At 42.1% G+C, this 20,930-nt stretch overlaps 1 protein-coding gene across 1 annotated transcript in view; it reads left to right on the forward strand.

Moving 5' to 3' along the window:
- The window catches only part of Camk4 (calcium/calmodulin dependent protein kinase IV), a 222,539-nt gene that overhangs the window by 152,614 nt on the left and 48,995 nt on the right, over positions 1 to 20,930 (forward strand). Inside the window, exons 3-5 of the mRNA XM_051163507.1 lie at positions 2,595 to 2,657; positions 4,504 to 4,586; positions 16,047 to 16,119. Coding sequence (XP_051019464.1) covers positions 2,595 to 2,657; positions 4,504 to 4,586; positions 16,047 to 16,119 — 219 coding nt within the window. The remainder of the gene's footprint in view (positions 1 to 2,594; positions 2,658 to 4,503; positions 4,587 to 16,046; positions 16,120 to 20,930) is intronic.

Genomic DNA, 20,930 nt, shown 5'->3' on the forward strand with positions numbered 1-20,930 from the left:
GTGGAACCAAGTGCTCTGCCCAGACTCTGTCACCGCAGGGGAGCTGCCGCTGAGCTGAGGTGGTGCCTAGGATGGAACTGAGCACTCCACCAAGCCTGCGCCACAGCAGGAGAACTGCGGCTGCTCTGAGTTACCTCCAGTGGTGGAACCAAGTGCTCTGCCCAGACTGTATCACCGCAGGGGAGCTGCCGCTGAGCTGAGGTGCTGCCTAGTGCGGAGCTGCATGCTCCACTAAGCCTGCGCCACAGCAGGGGAGCTGTGACCGAAGCTGAGTTAGTGCCTCGGGCAGAATTGCTTGCTGGGCTGGGCCAGTACCCGGGACTCTGGGGCCGAACTGTCTGCTGAGTCCAGTCTGGGTCCAAAGGCTCCACGCGACCCAAATCCTGCCCCGAGTCCCCTCTCCCGCAGCAACTCCCACCAGCCACCACACCAATCACCTCCACCGGAAGGCTATGAGCTGCAAACCTCAGCCAGCGCCGCTGGTGCTGCTGGTGCTGCTGCCTCTGCCACTGCCGCTCCGATCAGAGAAAATCCATGCTCCTCCCGTGTGCAGGGGCATGCAGGTCTTCCGCACCCTGGTCCCTCCGAACCGTGGAGCACTCCCGCTGCCGTGATGTTCGGACCTCGGTGTTCCTGGCTCAGAAATCTGTGCAATTCCCTGAACTGTTCACTGGAGCCTCCAAACGCGGTCCACACTGCTCGCCGCCGTCTTGGATCTCATCTGACTTACTTCTTTAATCAAAAACCTATAGAGCATGACAAAATTATTTTTACCAGGAAAAAGTATAAATGTTGCAACCAAGGAAAATAGCATATAAATTTGTAAAATTATCCTTAATATTCTTTATTTTTAAAGAACTTACTATTAATATTCTCATTGAGGAAAAACTATGTCAAATAAACATAGTTCTTTGTCTTGAGTCATGATGTGCTAACCACATTGACATGAAATTGTATTTCTCCTCAAGCCCACTCTTCCCTCCTCTAAGTAATAACTTAGATGGTAGAGGCCATTCCTGATTGAAAGTAGTCTCTTGGATTTGCTCACAGTTTCGCTGTGAATGGAGCCCAAATCTCTTCACACTCACATATAAAGACGTGTACTCTCCTGGATTCTGAGACAGCTCAGATCTCAGATGACAGAAATGGTAGCATGAGCACAAGATCAGTGCTACACTGATGATGATGATGGTGATGATAATGATGATGATGATGTGTGTGTGTGTGTGTGTGTGTGTGTAGTAGCAGTGTACAGATGTGTGTGCAGGTGCATGTGTTTATGAATGTATAGCAGTAAGAGGGCAATTTAGGGTGCCTTGCCTCAGGTGACACTCACCTAATTAAAAGGAGTCTTTTATTGGCCTGGAACCTACCAAGGAGCCTAGGCTGGCTGGTCTAGAGTGTGAAAGATCCATTTGTCTCTGCTTCCCCAGGCCAGGGTTTACCAATGTGTGCCACAGGCTACACTTCAAGTGTTCTGTATACAGGTGGCATTTAGAGAGCCCTGTCTTTAATTTGTTGTAACTAAGGGTCATTCCTGAGCATACAGATGGGGAGCATCTCTTTTTTTGCAGATGCGACATTCAATCGACATTGTCTCCAAAATGTCAAGTGATGAACCTGTGAGAGTGTCTTATTGATACTAATAGAAACTAACTCTAGATTGCAAGAAGAAGGAAAATTTAGTGGCTCATATTATTCTAAGGTTCAAAGAATAAATGGATTCACATATAGCAATTCAGGGGCTAGATGATGCCACCAGTGGTTTTATCTCAGCGATTTTTTCCTATGCTGACACACAATATAAAAATCTGACTTAGATAACAGTGGCATATACTCTTTTTTACTCTCTTAATTTCAAATATAAAGGGAATACATTTTCTTGATTAGTTGAGCACAATTTCTGGAGAGGACATTATGGGGTGACTTGTTTCTGGCAGAAGTCCTTGTTGCTGTCACCTTTCCACAGGACAGTAAATGTGAGTTAGGCTGACTTACGCACCACATCCATGTGAAGAAGGTGGGTGAAGTGACGGACAGTTCTATGAGGTTGGATGAGACCCCTGTCAGTGACAGTAAGAAGTGTAAGGACAGGTTAGGATGAATTTGTATGTTTGTGGTAATGGAGGTTATGATGATTTTTGACAGGTGCCATGCAAAACATCTTGTAAACTGTGTGCTCTATTGGTTACTGGATCTACTTTGTCTCTGAAGCAGAGAGGTGGGCCACCCAGCTAAAAATAAAGAGAGGGAGAAGATTAGAAAAGACCTCAACATCAGGTGTGAAGACACACACCTTTAGCACCAGCACCATGGAGGCCGATGCTGGGGGACCAAGAGTTACAGATCACCATGGTCTACATATCTACATAATAAGACTCTGTGTGTGTGTGTGTGTGTGTGTGTGTGTGTGTGTGTGTGTGTGTATAAGAGAGAGGGAGGGAGGAGAGACAGACAGACACAGAGACAGAGACCTCGCACCTTTCCGATCATTTTATCTGCTCAGCTGGCTAATGCTGTTTCTCATCTCCAGTATAGTCAACACTTTTCTAAGCTAGAGTCCTTTTCTGTTTATTTCTCTTTTTACTTTCCAGGTGGACAAGAAGATTGTAAGAACTGAGATAGGAGTTCTTCTGCGCCTCTCACACCCGAACATCGTAAGTGACTTTTATCTTTCTGTTTCAAATCATTTCCAAAGGTGTAGAATGAGACCATTGTTCTCTGTGTTGATGGGGAAGAATGGGCTTCTTCCTCTCACTGAGGCAGCGTGAACAAGCTCAAGGCCTTAACTCACCACATTCAATAAGTTTCAGAATAGATGGTTTAACGATATGCACCATGCCTCTTTTTTATTCATAAAAAGAGAAAAATGGAGAATTTTGTTTTGCTCTAGTGAAACACTGGATTTCTCCCTCTTTTGTTTGCCTATCTTTTTAATATGTCATTGCTGAAAAGGCCTGCGAAGCAAAAGGCATTGCTTTCTAAAGTCATTACTGCCTTTCGGAGATATGTGCTTCAGAAATAATGCACAGATGCAAATAAACGCTGTACGTGAATGGGAGAAATAAGTGGCTTCCAGGAGTGCTGATGTAGTCTGCGTTTAGACAACACCTCTGAGGGAAAAAAAAATGCCTAACGAAAAGCTTTTTGGAATCAATGAGGTGAAAAAGAACAAAATCATTTTCACAGCAGCAACTTGACTTTATAAATTAAACCATCTACTTAATTTTAAAAAAACTCAAAAATGTATTTGTGTCTGACCTGCAGTGCTCAAAGCACAATGCACACAACTTCATGTGTGCATTAAAGGTGTGCTTAGCCACACACCCACAAATGTTTTTCTTATAGTAAATAAGAAGATGGACTGTCGCACTGGTTCCGTAATCTCTGGTTGCTACCCAGGACCACACATGCCTGTGCCTGCCGTTTTCCCCATCCTTGGTATATTGACTTCTCACCCTGTGCTTTGTCATCATGGTCCCATAGTGACAGCTTCACATTTTCCTAAATCCCCAGGTTGATATTCAAGGTAGAAATTGGAAGGGCCCCCGTCAGCAGAGTTAGATGAGAAAAGATTCTCAGGAGCTGCTGCCGTAGAGTTCTCTTGAAACTTTGGTGGCCAAAGCGAAAAATGTTCCTCAACTACATGTGGGCTTGTTGATCAGAGAGCAAGGTTGTCGTAAGTGGCTTAGACCATGATCATCCACAGTGTGGTACCAGGCACCTTGCTTCTCAGATCTAAAGCAGAGTTCCGTCTGCAGTGAAGTGCGGTGGATGCTCGGCGTAAGCAGTTCTCCGCCATGTCATGCTCTGTTACCACTGTCATGTCCTTGTAAGGAAGCCGTTGTGGCTCATCCCTCAGACATAGATCAGCACTGGCCTCTAGATACTCTGATGTCTGGAGCAATGTCTGTGCTTGGTTAGATTACCTGAATGTGATAAAAACCCTGGTGTGGTCAGTCAGTCAGCTCTCTACCACCACTCTTTTCAAGACCCCGTCACAAACAAGTGACTCTTTAATGGATGAAGCATGCTTTTCCACACAGACTTTACTCAGTAGCCTGTCCTACCACATGCCCTAATTCCATATCGATTATTTTCAAGAGAAAGCATTGCTCATCCCTAGCAACCATGATGCTTTCCAAGAGTTTTGTAAAGTCAGGGTCTTGTCTTTGATTCTAGAGAGAAGAAAGAAAGAAGGAAGATTGCAACAGTTGAGTCAAATTCAGCAAGTGTTTTTAAGGTTGTTATTTCAAAATGAAAAATAAAATGACAGAATTTAATGGGATTTTTGAAAAATAAGATACCTGAGGCACACGACAAAATCAACAACTGAAAAAGAGAGGACAGCTCTCTCTGCCTAATGCCAGAACGAGGGACTTCCGGTGATTTGACCCAGCCGTCGCTATCACAGACTTGTTTTGTTCATAATTGTAGACATTTTCAAGGTAGATGGAACAAGCAATTGCTGATGTTCTTTCTCAATGTACATCTTTCCCCCAGATAAAACTTAAGGAAATATTTGAAACCCCCGCAGAAATCAGCCTGGTCCTTGAGCTGGTCACGGGAGGAGAGCTGTTTGACAGGTGAGTTGGAACTCGAGGGCAGAATAGCAAAGATGTTTGTTCTGTTTTACCAAAACATAACAGAAAGGAAGATTTCTCAAGGTTTCTCCCTGTAGAAGGATTATGTGAATTGGCTCACTTTCTTAAACTAAATTCTGAGGAGAATGTTGAAGAGAGGGAGGTAGTAACTGGTTAGAGAAATAAGTAGCTAAAAAAGAAAAACACTGTCTTTTTACCGTCATAAGCATCTATGCTCAAGAAAGTAGAATTTTATAAAATCACATTATATTTTAACTAAATAGTAGTATTTATGAAATCATTTTTATGAGAAAACACTTAAATTGTGTTCTCTGTTATAATCCATATCACATAAAAGTCAGTATATTTCAAACGACTACCGTTTAACCTGTTCTCTTCAGTATAGGGGTCTATGTAAAAAGTCCCATGTTGCAGAGAAAAGCATGGCTTGCTTTGGCCCATTGTTGCCCCTTGGAGGGGTTTGCTCGCAGCTTATCTCTCAAAGAGGATGTCTGAGAATGGGAGAGGAGAGGGTGCCCCGGAATCTGGGAGAACTGTGGGTCAAGCCAGCTTTAGCCTTCCATAGTTGCATCTCCTCCCTGCCTTCTCAGGAGGGTGGTGGATGGCCCTGGGGGTTCCTCAGGCAGTAATTCCATCTTAGAAATGGTGAGAGGCTGCTGGAAGGGTCTTGCAAGAATGGTGTGAGAGGTAACTGGATACGGGGAAATGAGAGCACCGAGTGCCCGGGTCCTCCAAAAGCCCCACGGGCGCTTCCTGAACGAATGATCAACTGTAACAAGGAATGGACTCTGAGAAGAAAGGTAGCTAAAGGTGATGGGCTTTCATTCTTGAAAGAGGAGCACTACTTCCCGACACCCACAGCAGGCTGGAATGTTTGTGCTGCTCTCAGAAGCACATATTGAAACCTTCACTCCCAAGATGGCAGAATAGAGGTGGCACCTCTGTAAGGTAGATAGATTATCACGGAGCCTGTGTGAGTGGAGCTAGAGTGGCCTTATAAGAGAAGCCGGAAGTGAGCCCTGAGCCCTCTCTCTGGGAAAGGCAGCGGGGAAAGAAAGTGCTCTGTCTGTGATCAAGGCAGGCGTCAGAAACAATCTGCTGCTGTCCTGGTCAGGCCCTACCTAACTTCCAGAACGACGAAAAACAATGATTTTTGGATAGTATCTATGTTATACGGCTACGGCAGCCCAGATAAACCAAGACAAGCAAGTAGACCTAGAAACTGAGAGACTTTCTTTTTACTATTTTGAGACTAGACAACAAGGGCGTGGGCATGCACGAGTAACCTCTGGTGGCAGTTGTTTGCTGTCCCAGCTCTGAAGCCTGCGTCTACCACTCCAAGGCAAGCTAATCTAGACTAAGGTACTCAACTTCCTCAAGCTTTGGAAGGATGTCACAGCTGTTCTGTGCTCAGAAATCTTAAGTACGCCGACGGCACTACAAGGATGGACTGCGTCTTCTAGAGTCGCCCTGTTCTCACGTGCTTAGGCAACAATTCTGGAGGCATTACTGGTATTCATGCATAATGACTCCTTTGAACACCACCTTAGATGAATGTTTTTTTTTAAATCATTATAGCCTTTGTCTAGGTATAGTAATATATTTATAGTAAGATTCTACTGGCTGTGGAGTCATGAGAGCTTCCCAGGGAGACCTTGCATGTTTCTGTGCTAATTATGGCCTATTAGATAGAAATCTCAGGTTCTTTCATTATAAGTAGTTGCAGATAAGACTCCCACGTGGAAGCTGTCCCTCCCCAGTGGTGCTTAGGATTTGCCTCTCACCCCTCATCACTTGAATTAACTGTAACCAGGAGCCTCTTCTTCCCTTCTTATAAAGCTTCCATGAGAGAATTTGGGATGAAATTTGTTTCAGCTCCAGGGGAAAAAAAAGTAAGAACCAAAATGCTTTGATAAACTTAATTTGTAGAAATAAATGAGGTATTTCCATTTCATAGAAGACTGACATAGAGCCAAGAAAGCATTCACTGAGGTGCAAGCTCTCATGACTTTAAAAGATAGACTTTCCCCTGAAATTGGTCACATTATTAGCATGGACGGCATGACTGGGCGTCTGCATTATGCTGCCTAACTCACATTTACCCTTAAATTTTGTCAAGTTGAAATAAATTCTGCATGATTAACCAATCTATTAGCTCTTTTTCTTGAGAGTTAAAAAAAATCTTAATTTTTTTCTTTTTGTGCATTTAGGTCAGGTTCTAATTTATTGAGCTGCGGTGATGAGAATTTATTCCTCATCTAGTGATGGCCCTGATAGGACCTAACAAACGAACTGAGAGCAATTGATGCAGGGACAATCCATTAGCGTCAAGGTGGCTGTATTTTATTACTAAAAATCTGATTTATGATGCTTATGAAAAAATTAAACAGTCAAATCCAGATAGAATCTGCTCAAATTGAAGTAAATCCAAATCGTGTTGACTTTAAATAAAAACCCACACAGGATAAATGATTTAGGGTTTTGAAATAAAAATCAATGCTTTTTCTGTCTTAGAAAAGTTATATACATCTATATATATATATCCATATATTTTATATAAAAAATTTTGCATACTTCTAACATCACAGGAAAAAAGAAAGCCCCCAGAGTACAATTCTTACCAATCTTATCACAGCTCTTAGAACCCTAACCTGCCTTTCATTAAACTTTCTAACTGAACAAACCCTACAGCTTTCAGATACGTTTTCAATTTTTGTCTCTCAGGAAATGATTGTGTTTCACCTCACAGCCAATCCAGAAGTATCCTTGGGCTTCTAACTGAACTTGAAAGTGCTCCCCCTCCCAATTTTGTTTTATTCCTCCTGAGTTCCTTGTAAATGTCGTTGTCCTGGCTCATCTTTTATAGGAGGCTTCAGTCACCAGTGCCAACAAACCCTGTGCACAGAGTCCAGAACACCAAGCTTTGATGTTGACTCTTCGAAGACAGCAGATTTTCTTTACTTTTAACATAAAACCAAAACAGTTTAATACGAACAGGCACAGTGTGTGTATGTGCAGGGGCGAGGGGGGATTAAAGGGCGGCCTCCTGAAAGCCCCTCTGTTTATGCCCGAGATCCAGAAGGTCTTGAAAGTCTACACTTTCCACCATGTGATTTAGCAGGGCCTCTCTTCCTTGACATCCCTCGTGTGAGGAATTCTGTCCCTCAGCTCTGGGCAGCTCCTCAGCCTGTCAGCTGCTTCTTCAACACCAGAAAATGCCTCAGTGGAGGAACAAAGGCACCTGAGGGCAGGCTGGTATTGCTGGCGTAGCTTCCTTCTGACACCTTGGCTTTTGAATGAAGTCTTTACTTCTGTGTTGCCCTCTTGTTTCTTCAAACAGAATTTTAAATGCTTTAAATTAATTAATTTTTTTTGGCATTTCATGCATGAGTATTCTTTTCACATGGTTTTCATCCTTCCATCTTTCTACCAGAACTCTCTGTCATCCCCCACCCCTGCTTCTCCCCTCTCCCATGTTTCACAGACTGACTCCCTTTCAAACTCATGACATCTTCTTTATTATACACACACACACACACACACACACACACACACACACCCCTGAGTTCATTTAGTGTTCTCTTGTGGACTTTGCTCACATTACTGGCTCACGTACACGGTGAAGTCCCTTTGCTCTGTGGACATGTTTGAAGGCTGACCACTTGAGATCGGATAACCTAGCAGAGGGCTCATCGTTGGATAAATCTGTTTCTCCATCGCTCAGCCTGTAGTTCTTTATCTTTGGGTGAGATCCTATGAGATTTCCCTTAACCCCATCGGCATATCAACTGGTGTTGTCGTTATCCAGGTCATTTCTGGGCAACCATATTCCTGTTCCTCTGGCTCTTACAGCCCTGTCACCCCTCTTTTGTACATGTATCTCTTGGGGTCACTGATTCTCTCCATTTTGACTAGCTATGGATCTCTGTAACCATCACCATCTGCCTCATTGATGTGGGCATAAGAACTCTACTTATCTGTATGTGTAAGGGTCAGTGTTTAGAGTATATTTAGAAAGTACATTGGAGCCAGGAGCGGCTATAATCCCAGCACTTGTGGAGGCAGAGGTGGGTGGATCTCTGTGAGTTCGAGGCCAGCCTGGTCTACAACATGAGTCCAGGACTGCCAAAGCTACACAGAGAAACCCTGTCTCGAAAAATCACACACACACACACACACACACACACACACACACACACACACACACACACACACACAATTATATTGGTTTTGGAAAATGGCAGTAAAAGGTTCTCCTCCTGGGTCTGTTTCTTTCCAGCCACAGGCAGTTGGCTAGGTTTATCTTGTTTAGTGGTGTTTTCATTTTCTTGCTGGGAGCCTGCCTAACCACCATTGCTGAACACAGGCATTCCTGTGTGGCTCAAAAATTCTTTTACCGATACTAATGTGTTTTTCCTCTTATAAAAAGGCAACCTCTAGCAGGAAAGTGGGATGAAAAGGAGTTGCTTTGCTGTGTAGATATGGAACATTTGAGTTAGTAAAGATATTTTTGGTTGTGAGCCTAACCTTTAATGGCTGAGCCATCTGACCAGAATTACTAAGATAGATGGCCTTGAATTTGTAAGCTAGCCTGTTTTTCAGAGGCCCCCATTTTTTCGGGTGGTATTTTACAATCTTTCTTAAGAAGTTCAGTCTCACATCATAGCCAAGAGAAAGAACCACTGTTGGTTTTACTTGTGGAGACTCCAAGGCATATGGGCTGATCTTGTATAAAGCTATTTCTAGCCCGTCCACCCTTCAAGTTTTGTGGAGCCTCCTCCCCTGACCCCAGGAACATGAGCTAAAGAAAATATTAGTGTGTTAGAAACTCATGCTTGAATTTTATGTCTCTGGCTTAAAATTTGTTTTTCTGTGTACTTTGTACAACTTAAAATGTTCTTTTAGTAAATCACAAAGTGTCTATAGACAAGGAAAAGGGTAACTGTATTTAGGAAGCACGCATTCAGCCTGAGAGTTGCTATCAGTCATCTGATCATGGCTAGTATATCCATCTATTGTGTCAGTTCTGGGATTTTTAACTAATATAGTTGAGACTAACTGAAGTTTCATGCAACTGTCACTACCAAAGACTCCGGAAAGAAGGACTAATTGTTGCCCCCATTCCTCAGGTTGATATCTTGGTTGATAACAGAGTCAACCAAATTCAGGAAAAGTCTGCACTAATGACAGTTGTTGTGCTAAAAGTAGTTGTTAATATAATCCTCTGAAGTGAAGCCTACTCTAGCTGATCTCCATAAAGGATAATCAGTAACCGTGAGAGCCATGTTTTATGCCCCCTGGGATCCTGGCCATCCTCAAGGCAGTCTGCAAGGACTCTTCTTAGAATGGTCTCATTTGCTCCTCCAAGCAACAGTGTTGACCAAGTCTCTTTATCAAAAATTCACTTATCATCTTGTGAAAAACCCACATGAGAGTCTCTGTTCAGAGGACCCAGGCTCCATCTGTGGCTACCACATAGGGGTTTTTATACAAGAAAAATAAAGTGAATTAAATCCGTTAAAAAAAAAAAAAAAAGATAATCCCACACAAACACGGCCAAAGGTCTGTCTCTCAGGGGCTTCTAGACTATCAAGTTGGCATTTGTTACTATCACATTGTCCTATAGAATATTAGGTTAATGTGGGCTTAATATGTTTATTCTTGTTTTAGATATAGATTTTTCAAAAAAATCTCTTTATGCAGTTTTGTGGCTATATGTGAAGCAAATATATACTCCAATTCAGAGCAAATATATAGTATGCGTTTTGTAGGAATTTGGATATAAAGGAAAGGTTGGAGATGAGATAGTTGAAATGTGGCATATTGGATAACAGACTTGTTCATCCTTTTCAGAGGAAGCTCAGGGAATGTGCTAGTTTTCTAATGGAAAGGAATCTACGTGAAGCAGGTGAGATCCTTGGGAGAAGGGTTGATGTTCAGAAGAATATTCCAGAGAAAGCCCTGGGGCTTCGGGGTGATGTCAGGACTCTAAGAGATTTGTTAGATAAGAAAAGTACCTCTTTCTTAGAGGGCAGAAAGAATGGCAAATGTTGCAGAAAATCCTTAAACGTTGGAGATTAGACAATTTGGGGAAAGAATAAAGTTGAAGTAATTGCCAGTCTGTCAGATTCAATTCTACCTTACTTATAAATTAGCTTTTTGATATTTCTGGATCCTGGTAACATTCTGAGCCTCCTTGGTTAGAGAAAGAAGGAAGTTTTTTGTTTTCACAGCACAGAAAAAGTCATGGGCACTAACAAGATTAGCAGGTTTCCCTTTGTTCCTCCTTGAGGGCAGTACAGCATGCTGGTCCTGGTGGATGCCTGGATGCTCCTAAAAGCGTGGCCTGTTAAAAGAAGAGAAGTAATACAGATGTCATCAGCTGTTGACTCAACAAGCAAAATGTACAACCAGTTATCGTCCAGACACACTAGAAACTCTCTAAAACACAGATGTATCCTGGATACTCTGCTGAATGAGGAAAGCAAACATGGAAGACTTTGTAGTGTGATTTCCATGATGTAGGACTTCCAGGAGGGCCAGATGTTTCCTGACCCAGCAGTACAGAGGCTTGTTGGGGCAAGGAAAGGGGTCAGAGTGGATTATAAGCAGTTCAGACAGTTCTTTCCCGATGTTGTTGGAGACATGGCATTTCTCCCTTAGCAATATCTGATAGAGAAGAGCACTTAGAGAAAGAAATGGTGATGTACAAAAGTGAACAGACAGGGGTCAGAACGAAAGGACCAATGGAAAACTGAGTGCCCAATGAAGCGAAATCTGCTCATTTGTAGACTTGGGTCAGTGACGTCATCTGTTTCTATGGGCTCTCATCTGCCTTTTCAGTTATGTGTCTCCTTTTTCTTATGTCTCCTTTCCGGAGTCCTTTCCCTTTCTCAGCCTCTCAAGGTCCACTTTTCCCTTAAACGTCTTACATTCCCTTTAGGTGAGCCACACCGGCGACCAAGTTATCAGAGTAGATGAAAAGCAAAATTCGTGGTAGGCAGGGCGTTGGAAGATGAACTCAGCACTCTTCCCTCAGTTCTAAGTCCTAACCCCCCCCTAGGCCCCCACCTTTGAGAACTGGCTAACCACTAAGTTCATCAGCACCAATGTCTCCTCCTTTCTCCTGCCTCTTTCTCGTAGCAATTCTCAAATACGTATTGTTGCCCAGTTTTTTTTTTCAACCACTTCTGCCCTTTGCTGCCTTAACACTTCCTTTTCTATAGCAAAGGACCCTTCCTGCCTGGCATTAGTCCATCCCTTTCCTCGTTTTGAAATAAGAATGTAACCAGGGAAGCCCAAAAGGTACTCAACATTTTTAGTTCAAACAAAAATATTTTCAAACATGTCAAACATGTCCACTTACAACCCTGCATCTCCCCGCCGTGCTGGCTTCGTCCCTGCTTTATTTCTCTCACTTGAACTGTCACACATTTCCTCTATGCCCAAGGAACTCAAAGTTTAGGAAAAAGGAAAGAAAAGTGACCCAGACTGTGATATTTTTAATAATACTGTCAGCATCTTCCAAAGAAAATTATACCAACACCAGTAAAAACGGGCACAGTATAAACACATTGGAAAAAAAAGTGAGGAATCCTATATGTACAGCTGGAAATAAGCAGGTTGAACATGGAAGCAAGGACCTTGCCGGGTGGAGCGACACCCAGAAGCACAGTGCACTCGCAGGAGGTGGGGCAGGCAACGCGTCTTCTTAGTCTCCATTTCAAATCCTGAGCAAGGCAGAAAGCAAGCCGTGGCAATGTATTTGTCAAGTAAATGGTTGAGTAAACAGTGTACTCTCCAGCAATTTATAGAGTCTTTGGGTCAGATTTTTCATCTCTAGTATGAAAGAATTGGACTAGAAATCCCTCGGGCCCATTCCCAGACCTGCAATTTGATTTGCCCTTCTCTCTCTCCTGTACTGCAACTCCCTTGCCAGTACCCACATTGATCCACAGCCTGGTCCACTCCCTAGTGCTCCCATATAATAGATGTTAGTGGTATCCTTGAAGTTGTTCCATTTTGTTTTTTTAATATATGAGTTTAATACCCTCTGGTTCTTAAAGGCATACAAATGAAGATGCCATCAGTGAAATGTGAAAAAGCAGTAAATGAAGCTTATAAAGTAAAAAAACACATTTATACAGGGACACAGAAGTATTCACTTTAATAGAATTTTGTGTGTAGCAGCACAGCGGTATGCTGTTACTCACTGAGATTTGATTCCTGAGACTCATGTTATTTGGGGCTTTTATCTTCTGACATTGAATCCTTCGCTACACATTTTCCTCAGTCCAATGTCTGTTTCGCATGAACCTACAGTTACCTAATAGCCAAGTCATTTGAGAAAGAGCCATGATTGGCTTACAAGGCAGTAGGGCTGCTAATCTGTGTGCCAGGAAGTCTGAGGCCTTAGGACATGATGTGAGCTCTTCGGCTACAGTGCCTCTGCTAACTGCCGGGATGGAGATGTGCTCGATTCAATTTGTGACAATTATTCCAAGAGAAGAAAATTCACCAGAGTCATGCATTAGACCAGATCCTCAGAGAGCCTGTATTTTTTTTTATCCTACAATTAAAGGAAAATGACAAGAAGGAAAATAGATCGGCTAGGGAGAAGAGGTCACTATAGACCAGCACAGCAAAGCAGTGGAGTAAGAAGCACAGTATATAAAAAGGAACGGCTGTTAGGGGCACAGGATAGTGTAGCAAAGAGCCTACGGAAGCCTCCCTGTGTCTCTTCCCCACCCTCCTTAACCTATAGTAATTGTGGTCTCAGGGTAGCCTCTGGGCTGATTGTCATAAAAATGGCAGGAGACATTTTGTCTGGAAGGCTCTGTACCTCCCAGCCTGGCTAACAATGGTGTACTGTGGAATTGTGTCATGTAGAAAAAATCATATGGCTTGTGCCTTTGAAAGTGATCTTAAGGTTCCAGAAGCATCTACCGACTTTCCAATTATTTTACATAGCATAAAAATGCTTCAATATAGAGACAAAAAGGACAGCATTATCTCCTGCTATTATTATTTTTTAGCTCTATAGCCCTCACAATGATTGAGTACTTTCATTACTTCTCAAAATCAAAGTCACTTGTGCATTTTGTATAGAGCTGAAAACCCTTGACTTCCCAGTCACGTTCGATTTCATTGCCATTTTTAAAAAGATGCCAGCCGACTCGTATAACAGAATGTGTGTCACTTCATGAAGCAAGTTTTGTTTTCCTGAATTTGAGTCACCTTGATATTATTTAAAGTAAGTTTCAAAGAAAAATTACAATATTAGAGTCATATCTAAAACTATGTTGTTTTGAACTTATAACCCTTCTGCTTACTGGGTTTTTTTTTTTCGGGAAGAGCTGATATGATCTCCTTCTAGGGCTAGGGCTAAGGTAACTAGGATGGGCATCACTTCCCAGTCCAGTGCCTTTGCTCCTGGTGATAAAGAACATCTGCCAAGGGGTCGACCAGATGGCCTCAGCCTGAAATTTTTCTGACATCCATTCATTTGACGATTAGTCATGATGCTGTGAATAATTATCTATAGACTCCTGTGGGCAGTGCTTGCTGCCAAGCTCTGAGAACGATTCAAGTCCTGCAGAAGCTGTGTCCACCCATCACTCTTGTCTTCTTTTGCTTGGCCATTAATATCTTCACTTATTATTAGAGTCCTGTTACAAGCCTGCATTTGTGATAAAGAGCTCCCTGCTATTGACCTTAATTAGTTTCAAGTGGTCTGAACAGTCAGCTCAACTTATAAAATATTTATAAAGAAATGTCTGAAGCCCGGAAACATAACCCTGTGACAAAGATGAAAAATTGTCTGAGAATAAAATTCATCTTAGCACAAGGATCCTAGACACAAATCAGAAGAAGGCTATAGAAGCCAAGACAAAGTGTGTGGACTAAGGTAGAGGTGAGGTAGGGAGGTGTGGACTAAGGTAGAGGTGAGGTAGAGGAGGTGTGGACTAAGGTAGAGGTGAGGTAGGGGAGGTGTGGACTAAGGTAGAGGTGAGGTAGGGGAGGCGTGGACTAAGGTAGAGGTGAGGTAGGGGAGGCGTGGACTAAGGTAGAGGTGAGGTAGGGGAGGTGTGGACTAAGGTAGAGGTGAGGTAGGGGAGGTGTGGACTAAGGTAGAGGTGAGGTAGGGGAGGTGTGGTCTAAGGTAGAGGTGAGATAGGGGAGGTGTGGACTAAGGTAGAGGTGAGGTAGGGAGGCATCAGAACTTTGTGTCTTTGCTCAGTGTGTACTTGCTGAAGAGATGCTTCTGCTCCTCTTAGAGAATTAATAAATCTCTCCATCATATCAAATCTGGCATAACATTGTATCTATGTATGTGTTTACAAGTCTATGACATAACCACCTTAGTATGAGTTGGAGGAAATATATAGTATTATAAGGAAATACCTATAAAATGGTTTTCAAGAAATAATTAATAAAAAAAAACTTGGAGGAATTTGGGAGCAAATATGATCAACATACAAAATTAGGAAAAGCAAAATAAAATTTAAGTGTCTAAAGGATAAAATGATCATGGATATTAGAATATTCTATATTCACCCTTTAAAAGACTGTGAATTTGTGTTTTACTATTTTTATGAGTAGGTGGAAAATAAAATGATTAAACTAATTCAATTAAAATTTAAATGTATCTTTCTGAATTTTAATAACTAATATCAAAGGACTTCTCTTATGTTCTTTTATTTTTATTATAACTAGTCTGTTCTGCATTTCCTTTTCCTCTCTCTCCCAGTTTTTAAAAATTTTATAAATGTTTAATTCCGTTACTAATATCAGTTACTTAGAGAATTTATAGCTTCTTGCTGTACCATTTAAAAGAAATAGAAAGAAAAGAAAGCTACTTTCTGAAAAATAATTACTCAATTTTCATAAATTTTATTTTAAAACTAATTCTGATAAACAAAAATTTAACATGTTCACAAACTTAGAAAATTGCAATGGGGTATATTTGATAATGTTAAAGATTTGCTGTAATTTACAGGTATGATACGGCTTATGTTATGATTTTAAAAGATTTACTGTCATCTAAGTATTTGCTATTTGCTTTAAAATAATAAAACTGGTGAGAAAGTAAATAGTCAGACAAAGATAAAGATTAGCCATAAATTAGCAAGTGGGGTATATACATGTAGTATAAAATCTACCTGGCATATGTTTAAAATACTCCGCAGTTTAAAGTTAAAATGAGAAATTTGCCTCTCCTCAGGGAGAGTGGCTATCCTAAGCTGAGAGAAAATGTATGTTTTCCATTTTCTTAGCAAAGCCAAGATTTTAGAATGGCTGTTTATAGATTCTTTCCCTTGGTGTTGGGAAATTCTGCTGCGATTGTTCAGATGTGTCTTCTCCGAGACTGATTAACGTCCTTTAATATCCACTCCACTAATCGCCTGCGTCTGAGAAGCATCTTGTGTTTATATCTTTTAGGATCGTGGAGAAAGGATATTACAGTGAGCGTGACGCTGCTGACGCCGTGAAGCAAATCCTGGAGGCAGTTGCTGTAAGTAAGACCCAGCAGCGATGTGCGTTACCTGCTGGCCATCGCTTCCTCTCGCGGGCCCCGTTCATGCAGTAGAGGTGTGTGTTGCAAATGTAAGTGAAGCACAGGCGTGTGATTGAAACGTAAGCAAGGAAATATGCTTAGTTACTGCACGTAACGAACCAGCTACTCAGACCAGAAGGGTGCGCCCTGTAGGCTTGTGGAGAGATTTACGTTCTGTCATGAGTTCATATTAGGCTCCAGTGTTCTTTAACATTCCCCCCCCCCTCATTTTTTCAGTGTAGTTCTTTGTCGGCTTTATTGTTTTGTTCAGTTTGATTGGAAATGGAATAAGGTCGAATAAGATATAGACCCTAAAGCGTAGCGGTGACTGAATTTCCTTTTAAAATAAACCAGTGGACTTGAAGAAAAACGAATCTGACCATTTTATTTATTTATTTTTTTACTTGCTTAAATTATTTATTTATTTATTTTTCTTTTTAAAATTTTTTTATTAGTTTATTCTTGTTGCATCTCAATGGTTATCCCATCCCTTGTATCCTCCCATTCTTCCCTCCCTCCCATTTCCCCTTATTCCCCTCCCCTATGACTGTTCCTGAGGGGGACCTCCTCCCCCTGTATATGCTCATAGGGTATCAAGTCTCTTCTTGGTAACCTGCTGTCCTTCCTCTCAGGTCTCCCCCTCCAGGGGACAGATCATTTTATTTTTTGAGGAAAAATATAAGAAAATTTTCGTATTGGAGCATAACTTCATAAATTAATCATAGAAGCAAATACACATTTATGATTATGTGAATTTCAGAACTTGGTTTGAACTTCAGGTAATTGTTGCCTAGATGAAACAAGTTTTGACTATGCCAGCTGAAATTTTCCAATCGAGTCACTGGTTTCTTTTTCCCCCACTATTTACTTTTATACATGTGTTTATGTGTGTCATGAGGCGAGAAGAGGGTGTCAGAGTCCCTGGAGCCGGAGTGATAGGTAGGCAGTTGTGAACTGCCCTACCTGAGTGCTAGCATCCAAACTCAGGGCCTCTGGAAGAACAGTAAGCCCTCCTCACCGCTGGGCCATCTCTCCAGCTCTGATTACTGGCTGGGATATCTTGATGAAGATTCATTGTTGAGTACAAAGCCAAAACAAATTATTATTCTCTGGGCCTATAGAATAGGTCGCAAGAGAAGATGTTTACCAGAATTAGTTTTTTAAAAAATCACACACCTTGGATCCCAGAACTTGGGAGGCATAGGCAGGTGAATCTCTGAGTTCAAGGCCAGCCTGGTCTACAGAGAAGGGCCAGGGCCACACAGAGAAACCCTGTCTCGAAAAAATTTTAAAAACATCTATACAATCTTCCCACAATTAAATATATTATTTTTCAGTAAGTTACCTTAAGGAATCACCCAAACACACGTTCCACTAATTTCAACCACAGGAAAAACAAGTTTGGGCTGGGGAGTGGGTCAGTGGATAAGAGTGTTTCCTGTGCAGGCAAGAACAGAGTTCAAACACCTAGTACATATGTGAAAATCTAGGCTTGGCCTCTCGTCTCAACATTGGGTGTAGAAACAAATTGATCCTGGTAAGTCATTGGCCAACCACCCTAGAAGAAACTGTGAGTTTTAGGTTCACTGAGAGACCATGTCTCAAAAAAATAAAATCTAAGATGACAATCCAACTCAGTGATTAAGGGAATTTGTTATGCATGCCCAGGACCTGAGTTGTATTCCCAGGTTCTACAAGGTAGAAGAAAAAAAATCGACTCCTGCAGGTTTTTCTCTATTCTCCACACATACGTTATGACACATGGACACACACACACACACACACACACACACACACACACACACCACTAAATAAACAAACAAATAAATATGATTTTAAAAATAAAAAATAAGGAGGTGAGCAATAGAAGATATTTGACATTCCCCGTGTCCCCACATACACTCACAACAGCATATCCATTCACATGTGTAAATACACAGGTGGAGGGCGGGGAGGAAGAGGAAGAGAGATGGAAGAAAGGAAAAATGCTGCAATGGATGTAATAAAATTTTACTCTTCATATATGACATAGGTCCTGGCTACATGAATGCTGGATATCAAATTCATATTCTTACTGTACACAAAAGCAACCATATTCTAGGTTATTTTATCTCCCTAGTTTTTTAGGCTTGCAAACTTGGGAATGATTTTCAGTGCTTCTATTCCCCCCTCACATCTACCTTTTCTACTTCAGTTGGAGCTCCCTTCAGTTGTCCCTGACCCCCGTGTCACCCACCCTTTCCAGTGTTTTTCTTTGTGGTTTGTGGTTGTAAGACATGCTTCTGGTTGCCTCTGATTCTTGTTCTTAGGTATATGCCTTGAATTGTCTCTTGTATTTACTGGTTTTGTTTTGTGGGGTCTAAGTTCAATACTGGCAAAGCAATGTGTACGTTAATGACTTACTTTCAGTGATTCAGACCTTTGCTGGGAGACACACACATCACTTTGTCCAGGTCAGACAGGCAGCTCTTAAAAGCGCTTTGGCAGTCAGAGCCAAGTTTGGCTTCTTTGTATGTGAGCTTGGGAATATCCTTAATTACCTTAAACCTTAATTTCCTCTTCTAAATCAGGCATAACAGTCAACCTAACATGGTAGTGGGAAAGGCTGGGAAAACATACAAACCAGAGCCGTGTTCAAAAGAGCAACACGTCAGAGCAACTGGAGACTCATTGCATTGATTCTTTATTCGATGTTAATAAATCTGGACAGATAAAAACTGATCGCACAGTTATGTTCAACATATGAAAATTCGAGAATGCTTTACATATTACGTGAACTAAAAGTTTGAAGTCAGGGTGTGCTGGTGATTTGGGGTGCGTGCTTAGCTGTCATAGGCGAGCCTTGGTCAGCCTCCCATGCAGGGTATTTACAGATCACCCACACCGGTCTGTGTGCTTTTGTGTTTCCACCTCCATCGTCTGCTGTTGGTACCTCACAAGTGTCTTTCTTTCTGCTGTACATGTTCTGTACTACGCAGACTGATATAGGATCTTGAACAGGAGCGATAACCATGTCCTTTGTCATAACTCTTTTACGAATGCTTTTCTACTGACAGGACACTTTTTTATTTTCCAAAATAGGATAATCATCTTCAAAGTCATTGTTCTGCTTGGATCTTACTCTCCATTTTAGTGTAAGTGACAGAATGGCAAGGGGCTGGCTTTTCCAGATGTTTACAGAGGTGTGTGAAGAAACTCAGACAACCCCTGGAGCTATCAGGAGCATTTGCACACTGAACTTTGCCAAGCACTTTCTCATTTACAACTTTACCCATTTCTCAGCTCAGAAAGTGACCTTCGGTCAACATCCTGTTCCTATAATAACATGCCACCATAAAAACTCAATCGAGTCTTCCTCAAAGTAGATACAAACAGTGCTTGATCTTCAGTCCAGACTTGAAGACAGAAGCTATGTATGGCTCTGCATTAGTCAAACAACCTTTCCTAGTCCAGTCAGCTCTGTACGGGGTGAGAGCTGTGTAATGTAAATGTGGCCACAGAGTGAAGGAAGTGTTCTGGGGTGTGGGGAATGTTCAGGGTTTGTGGAGTGTTCTAGGGGGTGGAGGTTCTGTGGGGGAGGCTGACAGACTGAGAGCCACACCTCTGCTACTATTCTGTCACTTTTTCTCACTGCTAGTTTTTAATATTTATCTCCATTCCTCGTGGAATGCTGCACTGTATGTGCAGTTTAGAACACTAGTCTGTTGGCTGCTGCCATAAGACAGAGACTTCAAGACTGGAGGGACAAGCACTTGCTGCTCTTGCAGAGAACCTAGGTTCGGTTCCCAGCACCACAGAATACTTTACAACTGTCTGTCACCACAGAATACTTTACAACTGTCTGTAACTCCGGTTCTAGGGGATCAGATGCCCTCTTCTGTAGAACACTGCAAGTGCATGGTGCACTTGTCTGTGTGAAGACAAAGCACCCATACATATAAAAATAAATAAATACAGATGTGTGCCAACATCCCTGCTCTTTTTAAAATAAGGGTGATTTCACTGTAAGCATGATCTTATTTTGAAGAGAGCCCTCCTGGGGGCCTTGCAAGAACTAACTTCCTATGACCAACTACACACACAAACACATCCTTTCCCTTTGTACTCAGGCGATCTTGAGTAGACACAGGCAGGCATTCCTTCTTCTCTCATACTAGCCTAGAACTCTGGCAGTGCCCATCTGGCTTGTGTCATCTTGATGGCCCTGACACTCAACAACTGTTTCCTAAAATCCCAGTGTTCACCTGGATTTGTTACTGCCCCGTTACCCCCACTGAATCCTGCTAGTTGAATTCCAGGTGACACCATGAATTTGACCATTTGTTTTGACGATTGCTAATCTCCGGTTCAAGTTACCATTTGCGTGTCATCTGCTGTTGAACCTAACTGGGTGACACACTCCCATTACCGGATATCTACTCGTCTTATCTAGTTATGATGTCAGCAGTAAACCAGTGCAATCCTTTCTACGATGCCACCACCATTGGCACCTGAGAGCCATCTGAGTGTCCTGGAGGAAAGCTGAAGTGCTAGCACCCAGCAAGTGGATGCAAGGACATTGTGAGTTGGAGGTGAACACAGGGTGTTCTAGGCCAGCCTGGGCTACATAGTGACTTGGGTTAAAAGAAGAAAGAAAAAGAAAATCACACTTTCTTAACATGTCCTAGAATATCTTCCACACGCGGGGTTCTCCCCACAACCCACTGCTGGTGCACTTGATTGCCACTCTTCTCTTCCGTGTTTGCTCCCACTGGCCTTACTTCTGACCC

Source organism: Acomys russatus, chromosome 20 (assembly GCF_903995435.1).
Source record: "Acomys russatus chromosome 20, mAcoRus1.1, whole genome shotgun sequence".
Taxonomy (NCBI): Eukaryota; Metazoa; Chordata; class Mammalia; order Rodentia; family Muridae; genus Acomys; species Acomys russatus.